At 53.6% G+C, this 17,495-nt stretch overlaps 5 protein-coding genes across 7 annotated transcripts; all 5 read right to left on the reverse strand.

The window, feature by feature from the left end:
• Positions 1 to 25: 25 nt before the first annotated feature.
• On the reverse strand, positions 26 to 723 carry LDX57_001569 (actin-related protein 2/3 complex subunit 5 family protein; the record flags this gene model as incomplete). Its single annotated transcript, XM_046083212.1, has 2 exons — positions 26 to 248; positions 365 to 723. 2 exons carry the CDS (start codon positions 721 to 723, stop codon positions 26 to 28), a joined length of 582 nt encoding a protein of 193 aa, XP_045939169.1.
• A 241-nt stretch (positions 724 to 964) lies between these two features.
• On the reverse strand, positions 965 to 7,002 carry pmcB. 3 transcript variants are annotated; one of them, XM_046083214.1, is made up of 5 exons: positions 5,227 to 7,002; positions 4,288 to 5,142; positions 3,805 to 4,235; positions 3,609 to 3,751; positions 965 to 3,559 (listed from the first exon to the last, which is right to left on the reverse strand). In XM_046083214.1, the coding sequence occupies exons 1-5, from the start codon at positions 5,296 to 5,298 to the stop codon at positions 1,398 to 1,400; spliced, it is 3,663 nt and encodes a 1,220-aa protein (XP_045939170.1). In that variant the 5' UTR covers positions 5,299 to 7,002; the 3' UTR covers positions 965 to 1,397. The 3 variants fall into 3 exon arrangements, with proteins under 3 accessions (XP_045939170.1, XP_045939171.1, XP_045939172.1); XM_046083213.1 differs by having other exon boundaries at positions 4,288 to 7,002; XM_046083215.1 differs by having other exon boundaries at positions 3,805 to 7,002.
• Positions 7,003 to 7,120: 118 nt separating this feature from the next.
• Positions 7,121 to 9,027, reverse strand: LDX57_001571 (FAD binding domain protein; the record flags this gene model as incomplete). The annotated part of the gene is made up of 3 exons (XM_046083216.1): positions 7,121 to 7,761; positions 7,814 to 8,304; positions 8,375 to 9,027. The coding sequence occupies 3 exons, from the start codon at positions 9,025 to 9,027 to the stop codon at positions 7,121 to 7,123; spliced, it is 1,785 nt and encodes a 594-aa protein (XP_045939173.1).
• A 510-nt stretch (positions 9,028 to 9,537) lies between these two features.
• LDX57_001572 (uncharacterized protein) lies at positions 9,538 to 11,409 on the reverse strand (the record flags this gene model as incomplete). Its single annotated transcript, XM_046083217.1, has 1 exon — positions 9,538 to 11,409. The coding sequence occupies one exon, from the start codon at positions 11,407 to 11,409 to the stop codon at positions 9,538 to 9,540; it is 1,872 nt and encodes a 623-aa protein (XP_045939174.1).
• A 1,583-nt stretch (positions 11,410 to 12,992) lies between these two features.
• Positions 12,993 to 15,245, reverse strand: erg13 (hydroxymethylglutaryl-CoA synthase). Its single transcript, XM_046083218.1, has 4 exons — positions 14,922 to 15,245; positions 14,722 to 14,824; positions 13,539 to 14,617; positions 12,993 to 13,484 (listed from the first exon to the last, which is right to left on the reverse strand). The coding sequence occupies exons 1-4, from the start codon at positions 14,979 to 14,981 to the stop codon at positions 13,347 to 13,349; spliced, it is 1,380 nt and encodes a 459-aa protein (XP_045939175.1). The 5' UTR covers positions 14,982 to 15,245; the 3' UTR covers positions 12,993 to 13,346.
• Positions 15,246 to 17,495: the final 2,250 nt, after the last annotated feature.

The raw sequence follows: 17,495 nt of genomic DNA on the forward strand, positions 1-17,495 counted from the left end.
ACACACCCCATCCCCTACACAGATCCTAAACCGTCCTCCGATCCGTCATGACCCGCACAATCGATCCAGTCCCCGTCAACTCAACCAACTTCTCATGCCAACTCAGCAACACGCTCATCTGCTGGCTACCGCCGCCCTCACCCAAATTCCGGGCCTGGATCTGCGAGAACCCCGTGCTCTGCGGAGAGACCGATTTGCGCGGCGACTGGGCACCGCTGCTAGGTCCGGAGGCAGACATGCCTTTGTACCTGTCCGAGAAAAAGTAACCATTAGCCCATCCATCGGCCCAGCAGGGGATTCCCTCTTCAAAGAGGATAAAGTGAAAAAGGAACGGAAGAAGGGGGTAAAAAAGAGGAGAACATACAAATACTTCATCAAACAATCCGCCCTCTCATCGCCCCCCTCACCGGTACAAACACCCTCCAACACCCGCATCATCTCCCCCTGCCGAATCCCCTGCAACACGTCCACGACAGCCGCAAGATGGACCTCCTTCGCGCGATCGTCGCCGCCCAGCGGCGCGGTCTCGAGCACCTGACGCAGTGCGCCTTCGGGGTCGCCGGAGCGGAGCAGCTGGCGGACCTGCGAGGCGACCCCGGCGGCGTCGCTGGATGTCGTGGGCGCGGGGAGGGTCGGGGGGAGGAGTGTCTCCATGGGGAAGTTTGCGGAGGACTCGGGGTCCAGGACGTCGACGTTTATGGTGCGGTAGTTGAGTTGGGACATTTTGGCTGTTTGTCACACTCTTTTGTATGGGTTGGTTGTTGGCTGGGGGTGGAAGCTTAGGTAGCTAGGTAGAGGGGGTAGTATCTAGTAGGTAGGTAGTTTGAGAGTGTTAGTTATTCGGTTGGCTGGATTGGTGGACTGTTTGGAATGGTATATAAGGTAGCCAGTAGGAATTGGGACGGGACTGTACCTGGAGATGTAAAGCCAGTGTCAACTGTCAAGATGAGGGCAAGTCGAGGGGAGACACAGCGGAGACGATGACGGGGAATGCGCGGTGGCGGTGGACGAGGCGGTGCGGAGGTGTGGCCTAACTTCTAAGGCACCCCTGACTATGTAGTATGTACTCCTAGGCTTCTACAGGAACAGACTGGATATGAGAACCTCAAGATGAATCTAATTAATTTATTCCCAGTTTTAATGCACCCGTGTCTTTATGCAGACATTTGAAATTCATCCATACACAATAACCCAACCCAAAATACAATGCACGATCCCGAATCGCTAAAATACTATACAATCCAAATGCTCTAACACAACCAACTCCCTCGCAAATGCTTCCAAAAACCAATTGAAACAAAACAAACGCCAGTCCCGTTAGGAGGTTCCCGATTAATATACAGGTCTCTCGGAGTGAATGTGAACTTCACCCCTGTCGTATCAATCAATAGCATCGTCTATGAAGTCGTAATGGTAATAGGAGGCACCGAGACGGGCGTCATCGGCGCCTCGGGGGTAGCTTGTCGCTGTTTCATATCCGTCAAGTTGACGGCTTCCTCGTCTGACGGCACAGGGGTATCATCCTGGGCCGGCTTCTTGAACACTCGCTTCCCGGGCCGCGCGACGGCCTTGCACATGGCACCCACTCCACGCAGGGCCACGGCGACCGGGTGCAGGATGATTTTGCCGGCGCGGATGATGGCGTTGAGGGCGAGTTCAATGGGTCGGTCGGGGGTCAGGCGCAGCACCACGGCCCAGGGCAGACAGCCCAGAGCGCAGATGATGCACACGGCCCATTGGATGCCAGAGAGCTGGGTGACACCAAAGGCAGCACCGCCGACGTAGACGATCATGATCTGGCCGCCGACCATGATGCAGTTGATGCCGAGGAACCAGTAGTTGCGGAACATGCCCTCGAAGATGTTCAGTTTGTTGTCAAGCCGGCGGTTATTGAACTCGTTGAAGATCTGCATCCACACGAAGGTGTTGAACACGATCGTGTTGAGCTCCGTCTGTCCGTTGCTCTCGCTGAGGTGTGCACCAAGGAGGCGGTCGCCGGCGAAGTAGAGCATGAAAGTGATCGCGAGCTGGTAGATGGCCTGGCCCAGGATCATCTTCCACATGATGACGGTAAACAGCGAGGCGCTCTTGGGCACCGGCTTGCGGTTGAGGATCTTTTCGGTCGGCGCGTCGGTGGCCAGCGCCAGCGCGGCAAACGTGTCCATGATCAGGTTCACCCACAGCAGCTGCACCGCGTTCAGAACGCTCTGGTTGTCGCTGCTATAGAGGGAGGAGACGAAGGTCAGCACCACCGCGGTGATGTTGACGGTGATCTGGAACTGGAGGAACTTGGACACGGCGTCGTTGACAGCTCGGCCCCAGGCAATCGCCGTGACGATGGACTTGAAGTTGTCGTCGAGCAGGATGATGGAGCTGGCCTCCTTGGCCACCTCCGTCCCGGCAATGCCCATGGAGAATCCCACGTCGGCCGTCCGCAGCGCCGGGCCGTCGTTGGTGCCATCGCCCGTCACCGCGACTGTTTCGCCCAGTTTCTTGAGCTGCGCCACCAGGATACGTTTATCCTCGGGCGAGGAGCGAGCGAGGACTTGAAGTCGGGGAATGACCTCGTTCATCTCCTCGTCCGATAGCTGTCGGAATTTGGGCCCCTCCATGGCAATACCGTCCTCCGTTTTGATGCCGCAGGACGATGCGATAGCCGTGGCCGTAGCCATGTTGTCACCGGTAACCATCTTCACCTGCACACCGGCCGAGTTGCATCTGTTGATGGCTGCTGGCACCTCGGGTCGGAGAGGGTCCTGGATGCCGACCACTCCAAGCCAAGTCATATCCCGAAAGATTTCTTCGAACTTCGCCGAGTCCGGGTCATCTTCCATGTGGATCCCCTTGGGGGGCCAGCTGGGAAGGGTTGGGAAGTCCCGGTACACAAGACCAATGGTCCGCAGAGACTGGCCGGCATACGACTCGATGGTGTCGAGCATCTTCCGGCTGTCGCCATCGGTGAACCCGTCAACAGCGATACCATCCTTTGCGTCCACCTCGGACACTTTGGTTGAGCAAGCGCCGACCATTATCTCCGCTGCTCCCTTCACAAGAAGGCGAAAGCCCACAGTGGGTTCCCGGTACACAACGCCCATACACTTGCGGGCCGAGTCAAAGGGGATCAGCTGGACGATCTCCGCCGAGGCCCGCTCGGAGGTGACATCCATGCCGAGATAATCCCTAGCCAGTTGCAGCAGGGCCACCTCGGTCTTGCTGCCGATGAATTCCCGGGTACCGTTTTTGTCCTCTTCGAAAGCGGTAGAGTTGAGGGCAATGCTCTTGACGATCAGATCACGAGCCTTGGGTGAGCACTGCTTGAGCGTCTCGGCCACCGAGCCAGTGTTGGACTCCTCAGTGCCGGAACTGAAGCTGCGAGGTCCCAAGGTTCCCGCAACGACAGTCATCTTGTTCTGTGTCAGAGTACCGGTCTTGTCCGAGCAGATCACGGTTGCATTGCCCATGGTTTCACAGGCACGTAGCACGCGGACGAGGTTGTTTTCCTTGACCATTCGTGTGGTGGCAAAGGCGAGGGCGAGAGTAACCGCCAGCGGAAGGCCCTCTGCATGGTGATTAGCATTGGCTGTGAGAATTTTTAACGGAGCACTTACCAGGAATTGCAACCACAATCACAGTGACAGCGACGATCAGAATATCGACAAACTCCTTTCCTTTGACGGCAGGACTGGCGGGATCATGCGAGAGGTTGGCAAGGAATCTAATCAACAAGGCGAAGAAAAGAACAATTGCGGCACTGGCAGAGATTATTAGCATGAGAAAGAAGACAGTCAGTTGGGATGTATTCACCTCGACCCCAACCATCCAATCCAATTAGCAAGCCTCCCCAGCTTGACCTGCAACGGGGTAGGATCATTGGATTCTTGCAGCGACAGCAGAATGCGTCCATAAGTCGAATACGGCCCAACACTGGTGACCACGTAGGTCCCCACACCTTCAAGCACTTTGCTTCCGGAGATCATAAAAGGGTCGAGCTTCTTGGTGGCTGTGCCGTTGTTGATCTGCCGCCAGACCTCGTAGCCATCGGTCTTCTTCATCTGGTCCGACTCTCCCGTAGCAGAGGACTCGTCACATTTCACGCCGTGACCCGAGACGAGCAGTCCGTCTGCGGGAATCGAGTCACCGGGCTCCAGGTGAAGGACATCTCCGACGGTGATATCGAAGATCGAGATCATGGCCACTTTGCCGGAGCGGACAGCCTTGACCTCACGGTCATTGTTCTATAGCAGGTTAAATACGGAAGACCCAAACAGACGGGAGAAGGATACTTACTCGCTTGTTGAGTTTGGCAAACTGCCGTTCCTTTTGCCAATCGTTCGCAGCAGTAACAACCGTCACGATCAGGATGGCCACACAGATAGCAACACCTTCGATCCAGTCAACGCCCGAGCCGGAGCTGGTCGTCTCGTAGATTCCCAGCGAGAGCGAGACGATGGCGGCAATGGTCAGCAAAATGATGATCTTGTCATTATAAGCCATCCATAGCAGCTTCAGGAAGCCGGTGGACTTTCGAGCGGGAAGCCGATTCTGACTGTAGACGCGCAGTCGGTCGACGAACTGAGACTCGGCACCTGCCGTTGATGTCTCGAGGGGTTGAGTAGGTTGTTGCTTCACAGGAGACTTGTCTAGTGATGTCGCCTCATCAAAAGTGACCGAACCTTCCAGATAGGACTCGTCTATCGATAGACCCGACGTGAGATCGGTCCGCAGGCCTCGTTCGAGACCCCGCAGACCACCGAGGGCCTGGAAGGCAGCGAGAGACTTTGGATTCTGCATCTTATTGAGCTGGCCAGGCGAGAAGGCGAATTTGTTGTTCTCCACTTCAAAGTCCTTCTCATTCCGGGGGTCCGGGTTCAGGGCGTCGGCCACCGAGACATCGTCGTATGCTGTGTTGCTGGATACGGCCGTGGTGGCGGCCGAGTTGGCCCTTGACCGGACAGCGGTATCAGCGCTTGAGATGGTTGAGTCTGCCCGTGAGCGGAGCGTCTCGCCATCTAACGAGTGTGACGTGCGAGGTGGACCATGTTGGACGGTTAACCGGTTAGTATCTAGGGTAGCAGCCATATCTGCTGGCGGCGATGGCTGTATAGGTGAGATATCGGTGTGCCATGAATCGGGGGAGGAAGACTGGTGGAGAGTATATGAGTATCATGGATATCGGACCAGTTCCCATCAGAGGACAAGGACCAGGTCTGACACAGGTTTACATACCTCTGTGGCAGAGATCCCTGCAAAAGGATTCAGAAACCCTTCCTGACGAGAATCGTCTGGGGTCGGCATCATGCGACCGACGGACAATGTGATTTGATGAAAAGCAAAGATTGCAAGGTGGACTTGACATTAACAGGAGGTATGCATCAGAAATCCCTCAAAATTAAGGGCATGTGCGAGTTCTTTTATTTAGCTGCTTTCCCTGAGGCTGTGTAAATTGCCTAGGCTGCCTAATCAGATAGTCTCCAGTAACGTTTGCATAAGAGATTAGTATGTCGAAAGGTTATTTCTGAACCCTCCTTTTTTACGTTTATTTCCAAAATATAATTTAAACCAGAATAATAAATATTTGCGGGTCCAGGATCCTTATTCGATTGCGCCTTTCCCTTCCTCGGTGCTGTTCAGGCGAAAACGGGTAGTTGCCAAGTGTTCCAGTGAGAGGATACGGACACGAAAGGAAAGTCGGAGTCACTCTGCAGGGTCTCTCTTCTGCATTGTCTCTAGTGGAAGAGGGGGGAAGACGAAACAAGAGAGGCGAGTGACTTAAGCGCCAACATGAGTGGTCCAAAAGACTTGGGTAACATGTCCGGGACGTCTTCCCCTCTGCACAGCCTCCTTAGACAATCTCCCGAGAAGTCAAAAGGGGGTGAGGGTCGAGATCCTCTTTTTTTTCTCACCCTCCTTTAACCCAACAAATAGAGCGGGGGCTTTCCTCCCTTCCGCCGCTGTTCATTCTCGCATCTTGATCTCGAGCTCTGAGTGGAAGCATCAACAATCGGTTAGGCGCCGACTAAGGCACGGGATGATGGTCGTATACAGAAACCGGGGCGCGTAACGAAGCGACGGCGGCGAGAGAGCTCCAACGCCGCCAATCGCGCGGTGGAGAGCCGATCAGCATACATGACATAGCGCATGAGACACTCTGACTGGCTGGCAAGGAAGCCAGAACCTACACAGTACAGAGTAGGGGGAGCTGGGTCGAGATTTTTGCCGCCAAGTTTCCAGCGAAGGCGAATTGGCGGTCGGCTGCGCCTCATTTGTCCAGTCCGAAAGCAGTCCAGAACGTGTCGTGCACATCAGAGGTATTAATTTGCGTCATGAGCACCAATGGGAAGAATCGGTAAATTATGCTTTTTTTCGCTTTTGCTTTCTGAAGCTGGGTAGCTACTAGCCTGCTAGTAGTTGCTTCATCGCCCTCGATGTGACGTTGCCCCCCCCTGACTGTGGCGCAACTCCACGAGGGCTCGCCGATGTGGCTGATGAACGTGGCTGTGCGGCTTCCATCATACTGGAATCATTCGAAAGTCATACCCATGGAGAGACACCATGCTTGGTCGTCGGCCCTTTGAATTGGATCGCGTGCCAGCGGAGTGGCGCCGCTCTTGCGACTGCGGTTTGGTGTCTCATTAATCATTCTTATCTCATGGTGGCTGTTGTGGCAGATGCATTATACTCAGCGGTAAACATACGCTCCACCAGGCACGCTGATTCAGACTGACATGTGCAGTGGGGTGATGACTTGAGGCTTAGAAAGTTTAATGCCAGATTGAAATTGGGTTAGATAAGAAAACGACGGTGCGAAGTGGAGAGACGAGAGATTTGATGGAGAACGAGAGAGTGTGAGAGAGAGCAGAGGAGAAGAAGCAGAGGGCGGAGGGAAGAGAAGTACTCGCTCCCCTTAGGCAGCATCGTTTTGGTATGGTCACTTACTGTCTGGTACTGTTACTGTGACCTGTAAGTTACGCTCTTACACTCATATTGCGGGTACAATCTGTCATTTATTCGTATTGTAAATAACATAACGGACATATACCGAGGGACGCTCTAAACTAACTGCTACTAACCACTTCTTCCATCTCACTCCCAACTTAGGGCTAATCATGATAACCACCAACTACCAACTCACTTCACCCAACTCAGCGTACCGGTTCCCCAAGCCACAGAAACATTCCTTCGACCGCTCGGTCTCGTTCTTCTCTTCGGACTCCTTCCGTCCCAGCACCTCCTCCATCCCCCATGCCACTCTCTCGGCTCCCAGCCTCGCTCCCTCCAGGTTGGGGCCTCCCGGTCCCAAACGGAGCGCAGCAAGGCGTCCCGTCAAGAACAGCGGAACGTCTGCCTTCCACATCAGGTCCTCCGTGATGCACGGGAGCCCCTGTTTGCTCTCGATCGGGTACTCGCGGTTCATGCGTTGCAGCAGCGGAAGCTCCGTGACGTCCGCCTGCATGCCCGTTGCGAAGTAGATGTAGTCGATGCGAGGGAGGTCCGGAATCGGCGGATCGGTGGTGAGACGCCAGGTTTGCGAGGCGGTGCAGAACTCTCGCCCGCTGATCACCGTGCGTGGATGGATGGAGACCCGGTGGCGCGCTGCATGCTGCTTCAGGATCTTCGTGTACCGCGGCGTGATGCTGCCTCCGTTGCGTGCGGCCTTGATCATCTCCATCCGCTCCTCGTCCGTGTCGGCAGACCAGAAGGCGGCCTTTTCGTAGTTGCGGAACTTGCCCATCCAGGACAGGCTGATGTCGAAATGTTTGACTGAGAGCGGGTCAGTTAAGCCCTGGTTACCAGGCTGATTTGATTCACTTACCTTTGAAATCTGATCGCATGAGTAACCACACTTTGCTGACCCCCTTGCGAATGGCCATATCCACTATTTGCGCGGAGGAAAGGCCTCCGCCCACGACGACTAGGTTGGTTTGCTGCCGTTGCTGGATCTTCTGCCTGACGTTGGGGCTAGGGAAGGTTCGGATTTCCGTGCTGTGGCAAGCACCCTGCTCCTCTTCCTTCGTCAATTTGAGCGGAAAGATCTTCGTTCGACCAGGCCCGATGGCCAATACTACTGCCCGACTATAGAGCTGCCTTCCGTCGTTCGTAGTCACCGTGAAGATTTTGTCGGATGGCGACAACTCCGGGTGAACGTCGTATTTCAGATCCTCCACCTCGCACTGCGAGATCAAGCCGGGATTATCGAGTCCGTACCGCGATACGATGCTAGAACAGTAATCGGAAAAGAGGCCCGTCGACGGAGAGAAGTAGTCTTTTCGATCTCGTTCATCGATCTCCGCTTCCCCGATAACCCTGCGCGGTTTCATGTCTCGTATTAGCCATCTGCGATCACAACACGCTGACATCAAAAGGAATCTCTTACTGGGACTTCGTCTGTAACTTCTTCTTTTTCTTATGCTTGCTCATCTCTTTCCCCACACAACCTGAAATCTCCCAGAGATCTCTCTCCCGGCCCGTCTCCTGCGTATACGCCAACATACCGTCCCGATCACTCGGATCAACGTGAAAGAACATAGGACTCCGAAGCTGCTCGATCTCGAGTGTCTTGAACGCCCGATTCCACCTCTCCATCCATCGATCCCCCGTGCTATCCAGCACCATCATCGACAACCCCCCTTCATTATACGGACCCTCATCCTCAAAGTCGATATCCGATGCCGACGACGAGACAGACGACGACGGCGAGGATGACAGCGGCGGTGGAGACGACGATAACGACGAGTCAGAAGGGGGATTATGGGATTGACTCGTGCGCCGAGCATCGAAACCCTGCCATTTCTCGGCCTTGACTCCCTTCATCTTCCGATGGTGCGAGCGCACCAGCGCCATTCGGCCGCGGTGTTTGTTGATCCAGTGGTATCGTTGATGCTCTTCGTCCGTGAACATGGCCGAGGGCGTCTCTTCGTTTAAACGTGCCGCGACGGCCAGACCGCAGGGCCCGGCTCCGACGACGATCACATCGAGGAGGTCCGGGAATGAGGTCGCAGCTGTAGTTGTGGCTGTAGGACCTCCCATTGTTTGTTTAGTTGTTTGGGGGGTGGGAGACGGTGGTTATAGTTTATGTTGGCTATGATATTAATAAGAGCGGCAAAGAGGTGTACGAAGACTCGACTCAGATCCATGCGTCCGTTTACTCACGCCATCTTTTATAGAATGCGCGGTGGCTAATGATCGTACGTACCTCGGTGATCCGATCTCACAGGGTACTCGGATCCCAAGGTCCTTGGGAGTGGCTCGAGATGGAAGCAATGTACGTTGCACGGCATGATTGGCGTCATGAGGACCTTGGGGAAGATGGAAATATCAAATAGTATAGTAATAGTGGCGATTCCTATTGACTACCTTGTAAGTCGTGATGTTTGGATTCATGGTCTATGTTCTCCATAGGCGTTGGAGAACGGGTAAGTGTGGGTAGAGAAAGAGGTTCTATTTCGCGGGCCTTATGAACATTAAATTATTATCCCAAAATAAATTTATCAACAGAACTACATAAGATGAAACAGATTCCCATTCCATACATGATGATCATTTATGCCATTTCTTCGGTTTGGGCTCCCCTGCTCGCGAACGCGGAACTCCTCCCCCCTCGCGTCGATGCCAGGCATCTTGCGGCCATACCCAGCCGCGCACTCGCTTTGCGTCGCGACGCTCGCCGATTTGCGGCTGTGGGATCCAACTGTCCTTTCCTTCCGGTAAGATACGCTGGCGCGTCAATGCACCCGGTCCGCCGACGTTGAGGTGCGCCGATGGCTGAGATGGCAAGGGAACCGACTTTGATAGCATGAGCAAGAAATACAGCGCTAGGCTGGCAGTCAGGGGGACGTCGAGGGCGTTTGGGGCTGGTTCCGGGGTCCCGTCGAGGAGCGGAGACTGGCTGGCCAGCGAACTGTCGCTGGAGGGCGTCGGAGAGTTGGCGTAGGGTTCTGATGCTCTCGAGTGTCTGCTACTGTGTCCCGCGGCAATCTTCGTGGGGATGGGAGGGGACACTTCCAGGAAGCCGAAGTAGGGCACGTCGTCGCCTTCGTCGCACCCTGCTCGTACGCAAACAAGCTCGATCTCGGTGATGATGAAGCCATACCGACAGGAATGTTCGCGCATGCACCGTTGAAGGTGCGCCAAGCCGTTGAGATACTCAACCCGTCGATGGGGGGCTTCGTTGCGCATCCCAGTGTTCCAACGGTCGAAGGTCTTGACGATGCCAACGAGCCGGCCACGGGGCAACCCAGAGCTCGTTTGTTCGCTGTCCGAGGCGTAGTTGGCCAGGAAATGGGGTCCGCCGTAGTTTTTGTTGGCGGTGGTGCGCGGGACGGGAGCCGGGTAGAGCGTCAGATGCTCGGTCCCCTGGGAGACAGCTAGAGCTGCGTTCACACGAGGCGCATACAAATCATGTATCAGATTCACCAAAGAGGCCTCGGAGTCGGGCGCAAGGCGAGAGCTTGATACCGCTGTGGGCGGCGTCAAATGCGAAGAGATGGTGGTTTTCAAGAGCTTGGTGAGGCCGCTGATAGAATTGAAAGTGCGCAGCGAAAAAGAGGTCCAGCTGCGCAGATTCCGGACGTCCCACCAGAAGTAGTCATGCATCCCCCGCGTAGGGATCACGCTCACATTCCGCACAAGGTGGATAGCTTGCGTGGGTGCGGTCAAATAGCAAAGTAGATTGGTGGATTGAGGGTGTAGTCCATCACCGGGGTGGACAAACCCGACGGGCGAGCTTTGGGCACTCGGAACTCGAGAGTAGCCGTAGGGGGAGGCGGGCAATATCAGCGGCACCTGAGTACAAGTTTGAACACTGACTTGCGCGGTGCCTTGCGAGCAATGTGTGTAGGGCGGGTATACAACGATATTAGGCGTGACCGGCGTCACCGGCGTTGTGGGGGAGGTTTGCGGGACAGAGTATCTAGGAAGCTGCCGGTAGGTGGGATAGCCGTATCGGTTCAAAGTTGCCTCGTCGATGCTAGAGCAAGACCCTGCGCGAGAGTGCCCGCTGGAAGACTTGCGCTTGTGCGACGGCGTGATACTGACGGGGGATGACAATGTCGAACCGTGGTGAGAGGACGCATACATCGGTGAAACCGGAGATAGCAAGGCTGCAGATTCTCCGGCATTGCGCTGCCCCGAAGCCCGACTGGGAGGATATGGAAGAAAGCCGGGTGGATTTCGGGTGTTTGACAGGACACGGCGTTGACGTTGCTGGCCACCAACGGGGGCCGGCTCGATTATCACGTCCTGCGATCTGATCTTGGGAAGTAAAGTAGGTCCATGGTGATGCCGGGGCGGCGAGTCATCACTCGCACTGGTGGTCGAGGTGACCGCAGACCATGGGGACGAGTCATTAGAGTACACGGACGAGTCAGACGCATTGCGACTGTGACCGCCGGTACGGATATACTCTCCCATTGGCAGGCCTGGTGGAGTGGTTGGCCGGTAGTGGGAGTATTGAAGTGACATGATTATTATTGAAGTTTTAGAAGAGAGAATGAGGATCGACAAGGATAGCAGTCGCAGTAGGGTAGGTCGATCGATGCCTTCTTGGAAGAGCCAGCTCCCAGTGGTATGTAGAAAGGAATGGTCTTTGGCAGTAGAATGAATTGGTTCAATATAGACGAAGAAAGAAAAGGGCAATTGCACAGCACTCGAACAAGGAATCACAGGCGGTTCATTGCTCGTATGAATTGCCACGAGGAATTCTTGCATATCCAGACCGGAAATGTTTGGATGTTAAATGCTCTTCGAGCCTGGAGCCACACGGCCCCGATGTAAAAGAGATAGCCGGTCAACAGGAGCAGGGGACGACAACATGAAACACAATCTATGCTCCATCTTGACGCCAAATCGCCGGACTCCAGGGTGTCCAGAAGGGCAATCGAGAGGGAATCGACATATGGGCTGCCGGCATCTCGGATGATGCGCGAAACAAACGATCCTCAGAGCCATTGACGGCCAGCATGACTGTTTCATCTAACAGTCGCGCGTCAAAATGTTGCTAATTTTGCACCTTCTGCAAGTCTTCAGATCTAATCGAGATCAGAGGCCTTCCCCATCTAGGAAATGGTTCGTTGTGATCTAAAATAAGATCTATAATCGGCAGCATTCACGTTTCATGCTATTCTCGGTCAAATGTTGCTAATTTAATCTCCCCAGAAGCGACACGCCTGAGGTTCATCAATGGGCGGCAAGAGGGAAGTAAATGACTGGCATACTTTCACAAGATGTGGTCCCTGGGGAAAGAAAGGGTGATTGCACTTCGCGGCGCCAAAGATCGAAGAGGAACGGCAACAGAGGCACGAAGAAACCGCGGGTGCAGACCAATGAAAGCGAGTTTGACCAAGCGCCAGGGCCACAGCAGTAGGTGCAATAGTTTCAAGATGCCCGAGTCCTAAGAATACACCCACTGGGTGAATGATGCCCATGGCTCGGAGCAAATGAAATTGGGTGCCGTACGCGCCGGCTCGCACGACCCAGGTGGGCGCCAGGCTCCCTGAGTGGTTCCTCTTTCCTGGGAACCTGCAGCATGCTTGGCTTCGATGAAGCGGACAAATCACCATCGGGCTTGATCGAAATTAATGAACTACCTCTGCTACTTTATTCGGATTGGACGAGCAGGGGAGAAAAAGGAAGAACGAAGATGGGTGACGGCGCGATAGGTAGCGTCGGCGGGTAAGGAGTGGACAAACATGATCTAAATCGTTCTGCGAAACTGCTATTTTTGTGAAAAGGGAAATAGTTTGTTTTGAGTTCTGCAGCAATCTTGACTTTCTGCAGGATCTATCTTTGTATCCTCGGGTGGTTCCACCAAAATGGTGAGGTTGAGGTTGAGGTTGAGGTTGAGGTTCAAGAAGTAGGAAGAGGGTTTGGGGCTCGTTCGTGGCTTAAGTCAGCAGCCCGACAAAGGTCCGACTTCAATAGGTACCTGAAAGCACATACTAGCAATAAAGATCAAATAAATTGCGGGAGAGCAAATGCAAAGAAAAGAAACATATGTAATGAGTAAAACCATAGATTTGATTAATTAAGTTGATATCAATAGAGGTAAAAAAGAAAAAGAAGCTTTAGAGTCTTCTCGTGAATCCGGAAGCATTCCAGCGCCACCTTATCTAAAGAGCATCATCATAGTCGTCATCCCGGCTCCTGTATAGGAGATACCTATCCCCGAAACCCAGACAATGCAAAGACAAACAGAAACCATCGGCACACCAGACCCGAATTCTGTACGGAAATCTTAGGATCCTGGTGACGAGGGAGGAAGTCTAGTGAACCGTCTATAAAGAGAACCGGTTGGGTTCAGCACAAAAAGCAAATAACGTGAGCAAGGTCTATGAAGCGCTAAGCACTACTTAGGCCTTGACTTCGTACTGGCGTCGGAACATGTCATCCACCTCGGAGAGGTAGTAGGTCTTGGGGTACAGCGTCTCCGTCTTGCCAGAGGGCTTGAAGTTCTTCTTCAGGTGAGCATGCTCACGAAGGACACACATCTAAATGTACGTTAGTCAAGAGCAGGTATTATGAGGGGTAAGACGTTTCCTTACGTCATCGTAAGCCTGGGGAGGCAGAACGGTTCTGCCGTTGAGACGGTTGTGGAGGTCGAGCTTCTCAACCATGTAAGACACGTCGCCGACAATCTTGGCGCTGTACATGGAAGCGGCAAGACCACTGCCGTAGGAGAAGATACCAACGCGCTTGGCCTCGGCGGGGTCAAACTTGACGTTGGAGATCAAGCTGGCCAGACCGGCGTAGACGGTAGCAGTGTACATGTTACCGCAAAGGGTGGCAACATCCAGACCGGGGCGCACACGCTCAGCATAGCGCTTCTTGGTCAGACCCATGAAGGTCTTCTCGACGCTCTTGTCGGTCAAAGACTGGTCGTAGGACAGGTCGCGCAGCTCGGGGGCCACCTCGGCGAAGGCGGGGTGGGAGGGGTTGGCGAGGTAGTCGTTGTACAGCATACGACCGAACGACTTCTGAACCAGCTTGCAAGTGGGAGCGTGGTACAGGATGTAGTCGAATCGGTCCAAGGGGGTCTTGCTGTCGTCCTGGGCAGTACCGTTGCTGCCGTTCTGGGCCTTCTCCTTCAGAGTCTTCTCACGAGCGTCGTAGGCCTTGTAGCAGGCATCGACGGCCTCGGTGTAGCACTTGAGCGAGAAATGGCCGTCAACAACGGGGTACTCGCTGGTCAGGTCGGGCTTGAAGAAGTCGTAGGCGTGGGTGATGTAGCTGCCACGGAGACCGGGCTCAAAGACAATAGGAGCGTCGGGGCCAATCAGCATGGCAACGCAGCCAGCACCACCGGTGGGACGAGCAGCACCCTTGGCGTACAGGGCAATGTCACCGCAGACGACGATGGCATCTCTGCCGTCCCAGGCGGAGGACTCGACCCAGTTGATGCTGTTGAAGACGGCATTGGTACCTCCGTAGCAAGCGTTGACGGTGTCGATACCCTCGATGTTGGTGTTCTCAGGGGCAAAGAGCTGCATCAGGACGGACTTGACGGACTTGGACTTGTCCAAGAGGGTCTCGGTACCAACTTCCAGACGACCAACGTTGTTCTTGTCGATGTTGTACTTGCTGATGAGGGAGGAGAGGGTGGTCAGAGCCATGGAGTAGATGTCTGTCGAGGAGATCGTTAGCATTGTAGCCTCAGGGCGTAAAGGGGTATAAGAAAGGAAGGACATGGTCCAAAATCCGGGGAGGATGGGTGGACAACAAACGTACCCTCACGGTCATCACAGAAGCTCATCTTGGTCTGACCCAGACCAATTGTGTACTTGCCCTCGCTCACGCCATCGAATTTCTCCAGCTCGGACTGGTCGACACACTGCAAACAATCGTTAGCCTGAACCCCACTTTTTGCTTTCTTTGTTATTGTTCTCGGAGAAGAACGAGAAATTGACAGGGCTTCAAGAAGTGCATACCTGGCTGGGGAAGTAGACCTCAATGGCCTTGATACCAATGTTCTGGGGACGAGCAGACATAATGGCGGTGTGATAAGGGGGGGAAGATGGGTAGGAATCGAGGGGCGGTAGAATCACAGAGGGGTATCAGGGAGAAGAGGAAGAGGAATTGTAGGTTTGACAGGAGTATAAAAGGGAGGGAAATAGAAGATGACAAGTAGGGAGATATGGAAGAGAAGGAAGAAGAAGAAAAAGAACCGAGAGGGAAGAAGAGAGAAGGCGAGTGAGGTGTAGATATAAGAATTGGAGCAGGACAGTAATAATTCTTGCCCTTGCGAGCCAACGTGAACGAAGCTGGTTCGTTATCGGCTAGTCTGGCTGGAAGGCGGGTCCCTTTTTCTTTCTTTTTTTTTTTATTCAGGCAACTTTCAGGCGCCTCCCGGGCTGGCGGGGGGGCTATGGCAGCCTGAGGTGTAGACGTTAAACCCCGACAGGCTAGCGTACTCACTGAATAGGGAATAGCTCCATCCGCAGAGGCGTGACCCGAGCGGATCAACAGATTAAAAAATCCCCACTGCTTCTCCAGGATGGGATATACACGGTACTCTACATACTAGAAGCCCTTTCTATGAGACAATTTTTCCATTTCCTTCGCTCGTTGCGTTGTCTGGAAGGCCCCTGACTTGTCTCTGGCTTCGGCCCCTTTTCGAGCTTTTCTCGTCTGCTTGCTTTCCTCCGGTCTGACCTCACCGACTCTTCGTGCGACTCGTCTACCTCGTGATGCCCCCGGCGTCCTATCGCGAACTTCCGAGATACGATACTTCAGACTCAACCTGAAGGGCCGATGGATGCAACGAGAGAGACTACCTACATTGTTTGGAATGTTCGCTCGGAATGGCCCTGGGGGCCCGTTCAACCCCCCCCCCCCCCCCCCCCCCCAATCACAATAAATGGACCGCGTAGGACGGAGTACCTCTCGTACTCCCGAACAAATCTACATTCCGGCAGAGTACATACATACATCCTGCATGGATCTCAATGCAAGCATGATCGACGGTGTATCAGACCATCAGAAATTGCCACCTTAGATTCGGCACCATGTATTTGGCCGATATGAGCATCGATGATATCAGCCGTCGTATTCCTGGGCTTGCTGCATGACATCCGTGGATACTCGTCCCTATCAATGATGCTAGCATACTACGGAGTAGGCTTTCTGACTCTCGTGTCGAACTACTAAATTTGATTGTCGGCCGAGGCTGACATAGTAAAGAAAGCAAGTCAGGGCTTGAGCAGAAAGGAAAAAAGAAAAGAAGAAAAAAAAAAAAACCAACAGATCATGAGAGGTGCGATATCGGGTTCCCGTCGGGTTCTTCGTTCCCAGCTCTCTCCATCTCTTCATCCCATCATATCAACGAGCCCCTCCCCCAAGGTCATTCTTTAGATAATATCATCTACTCTGCACGACAGCGATGCAAGCTGGCCAGCCCATTCTTACGATAATAAAATCCATTCCAGGATTAATCAATCTTATCATGTGGATCCTACGGGCGAAACCAGGGCCAGAGGGCTCCGTTTTGCCGAGAACTTCGTCTGGAACAAGGATTTCAGTGGATGCCACTCCCTGCGAAGAAACCCCGAGTACGGACTGATTCGGTGATTACGGAGTAAATAGGTTGTCAACTTGTCACAGAGGGTAGTGGGACACTGGGAATGCATACATAACCCGACGGAAAAGTCCGATCTCTGCCAAAACCTCTTGCGGTATTCAACCCCGAGGTGGAATGCGAGAGGGGTTTCCTATTCGTCTTGCCCATTCCACACGCGGACTCGGATCAATCGAGTAGGAACTATCGTCAGAAGACTCCACTGCGTTCCAGTCTTAGGTCTTTGGCTGGTAACGGTCCCTCAATCTTGCGTGCCTCGCTTGTAACTTGTACCTGGGTCCTGGACCATGCGACAAATCGTCACCGTTCAACGACTGATCCGGTCTAGCCGGCAAGGAAATGATTTTAGCGGTAGGGCGTCGTTTGGGTGCTCCGTGGGAGAAGAAAATTGCTCTTAGATTCTTACAACTCTAGGCTTTCTTGTCTTTTACACAGTAGAGAGATAGTCCCGGTGTATATACTATATATATCCCGGCGGAAAGCCCTACGAAGTATACCCCGTACCGAGTATGTGCATACCATGAATATATATCATGACTGTCAATTTGGGTCCTTTGTCAGAGATAGTTAGTTGGTTCTAATGCATCGTGCAAATATGGATAATTCACGAGAACATCACACTAAGCATGGAAGACTCTTTTTCACCTGAATCCTACAGCCCTGCCCTGTAGATCAATGGAACGATTGTCCGTTCCTAGCGATGATATGTTATGACAATACCTGACGACAGTCCTGGTATGGTCACAGAGAAAAGAGTACCTGCAGTGACGGGTATTCTGGGTGGATAATAAAGTATCTGTGGCTGTACTGCCAGGGGCACCCGTGGTATGTAACAGTAGTCCATGTATGAATACCGGTATCCCCCGTCACCGTTTGGTCTTTTTCCTCTTTTCTCAATTTTGCCAGTCTCGCCTTTCCTTTTTCTTTT

Source organism: Aspergillus melleus, assembly GCF_016097325.1.
Source record: "Aspergillus melleus strain CBS 546.65 chromosome Unknown contig1, whole genome shotgun sequence".
Taxonomy (NCBI): Eukaryota; Fungi; Ascomycota; class Eurotiomycetes; order Eurotiales; family Aspergillaceae; genus Aspergillus; species Aspergillus melleus.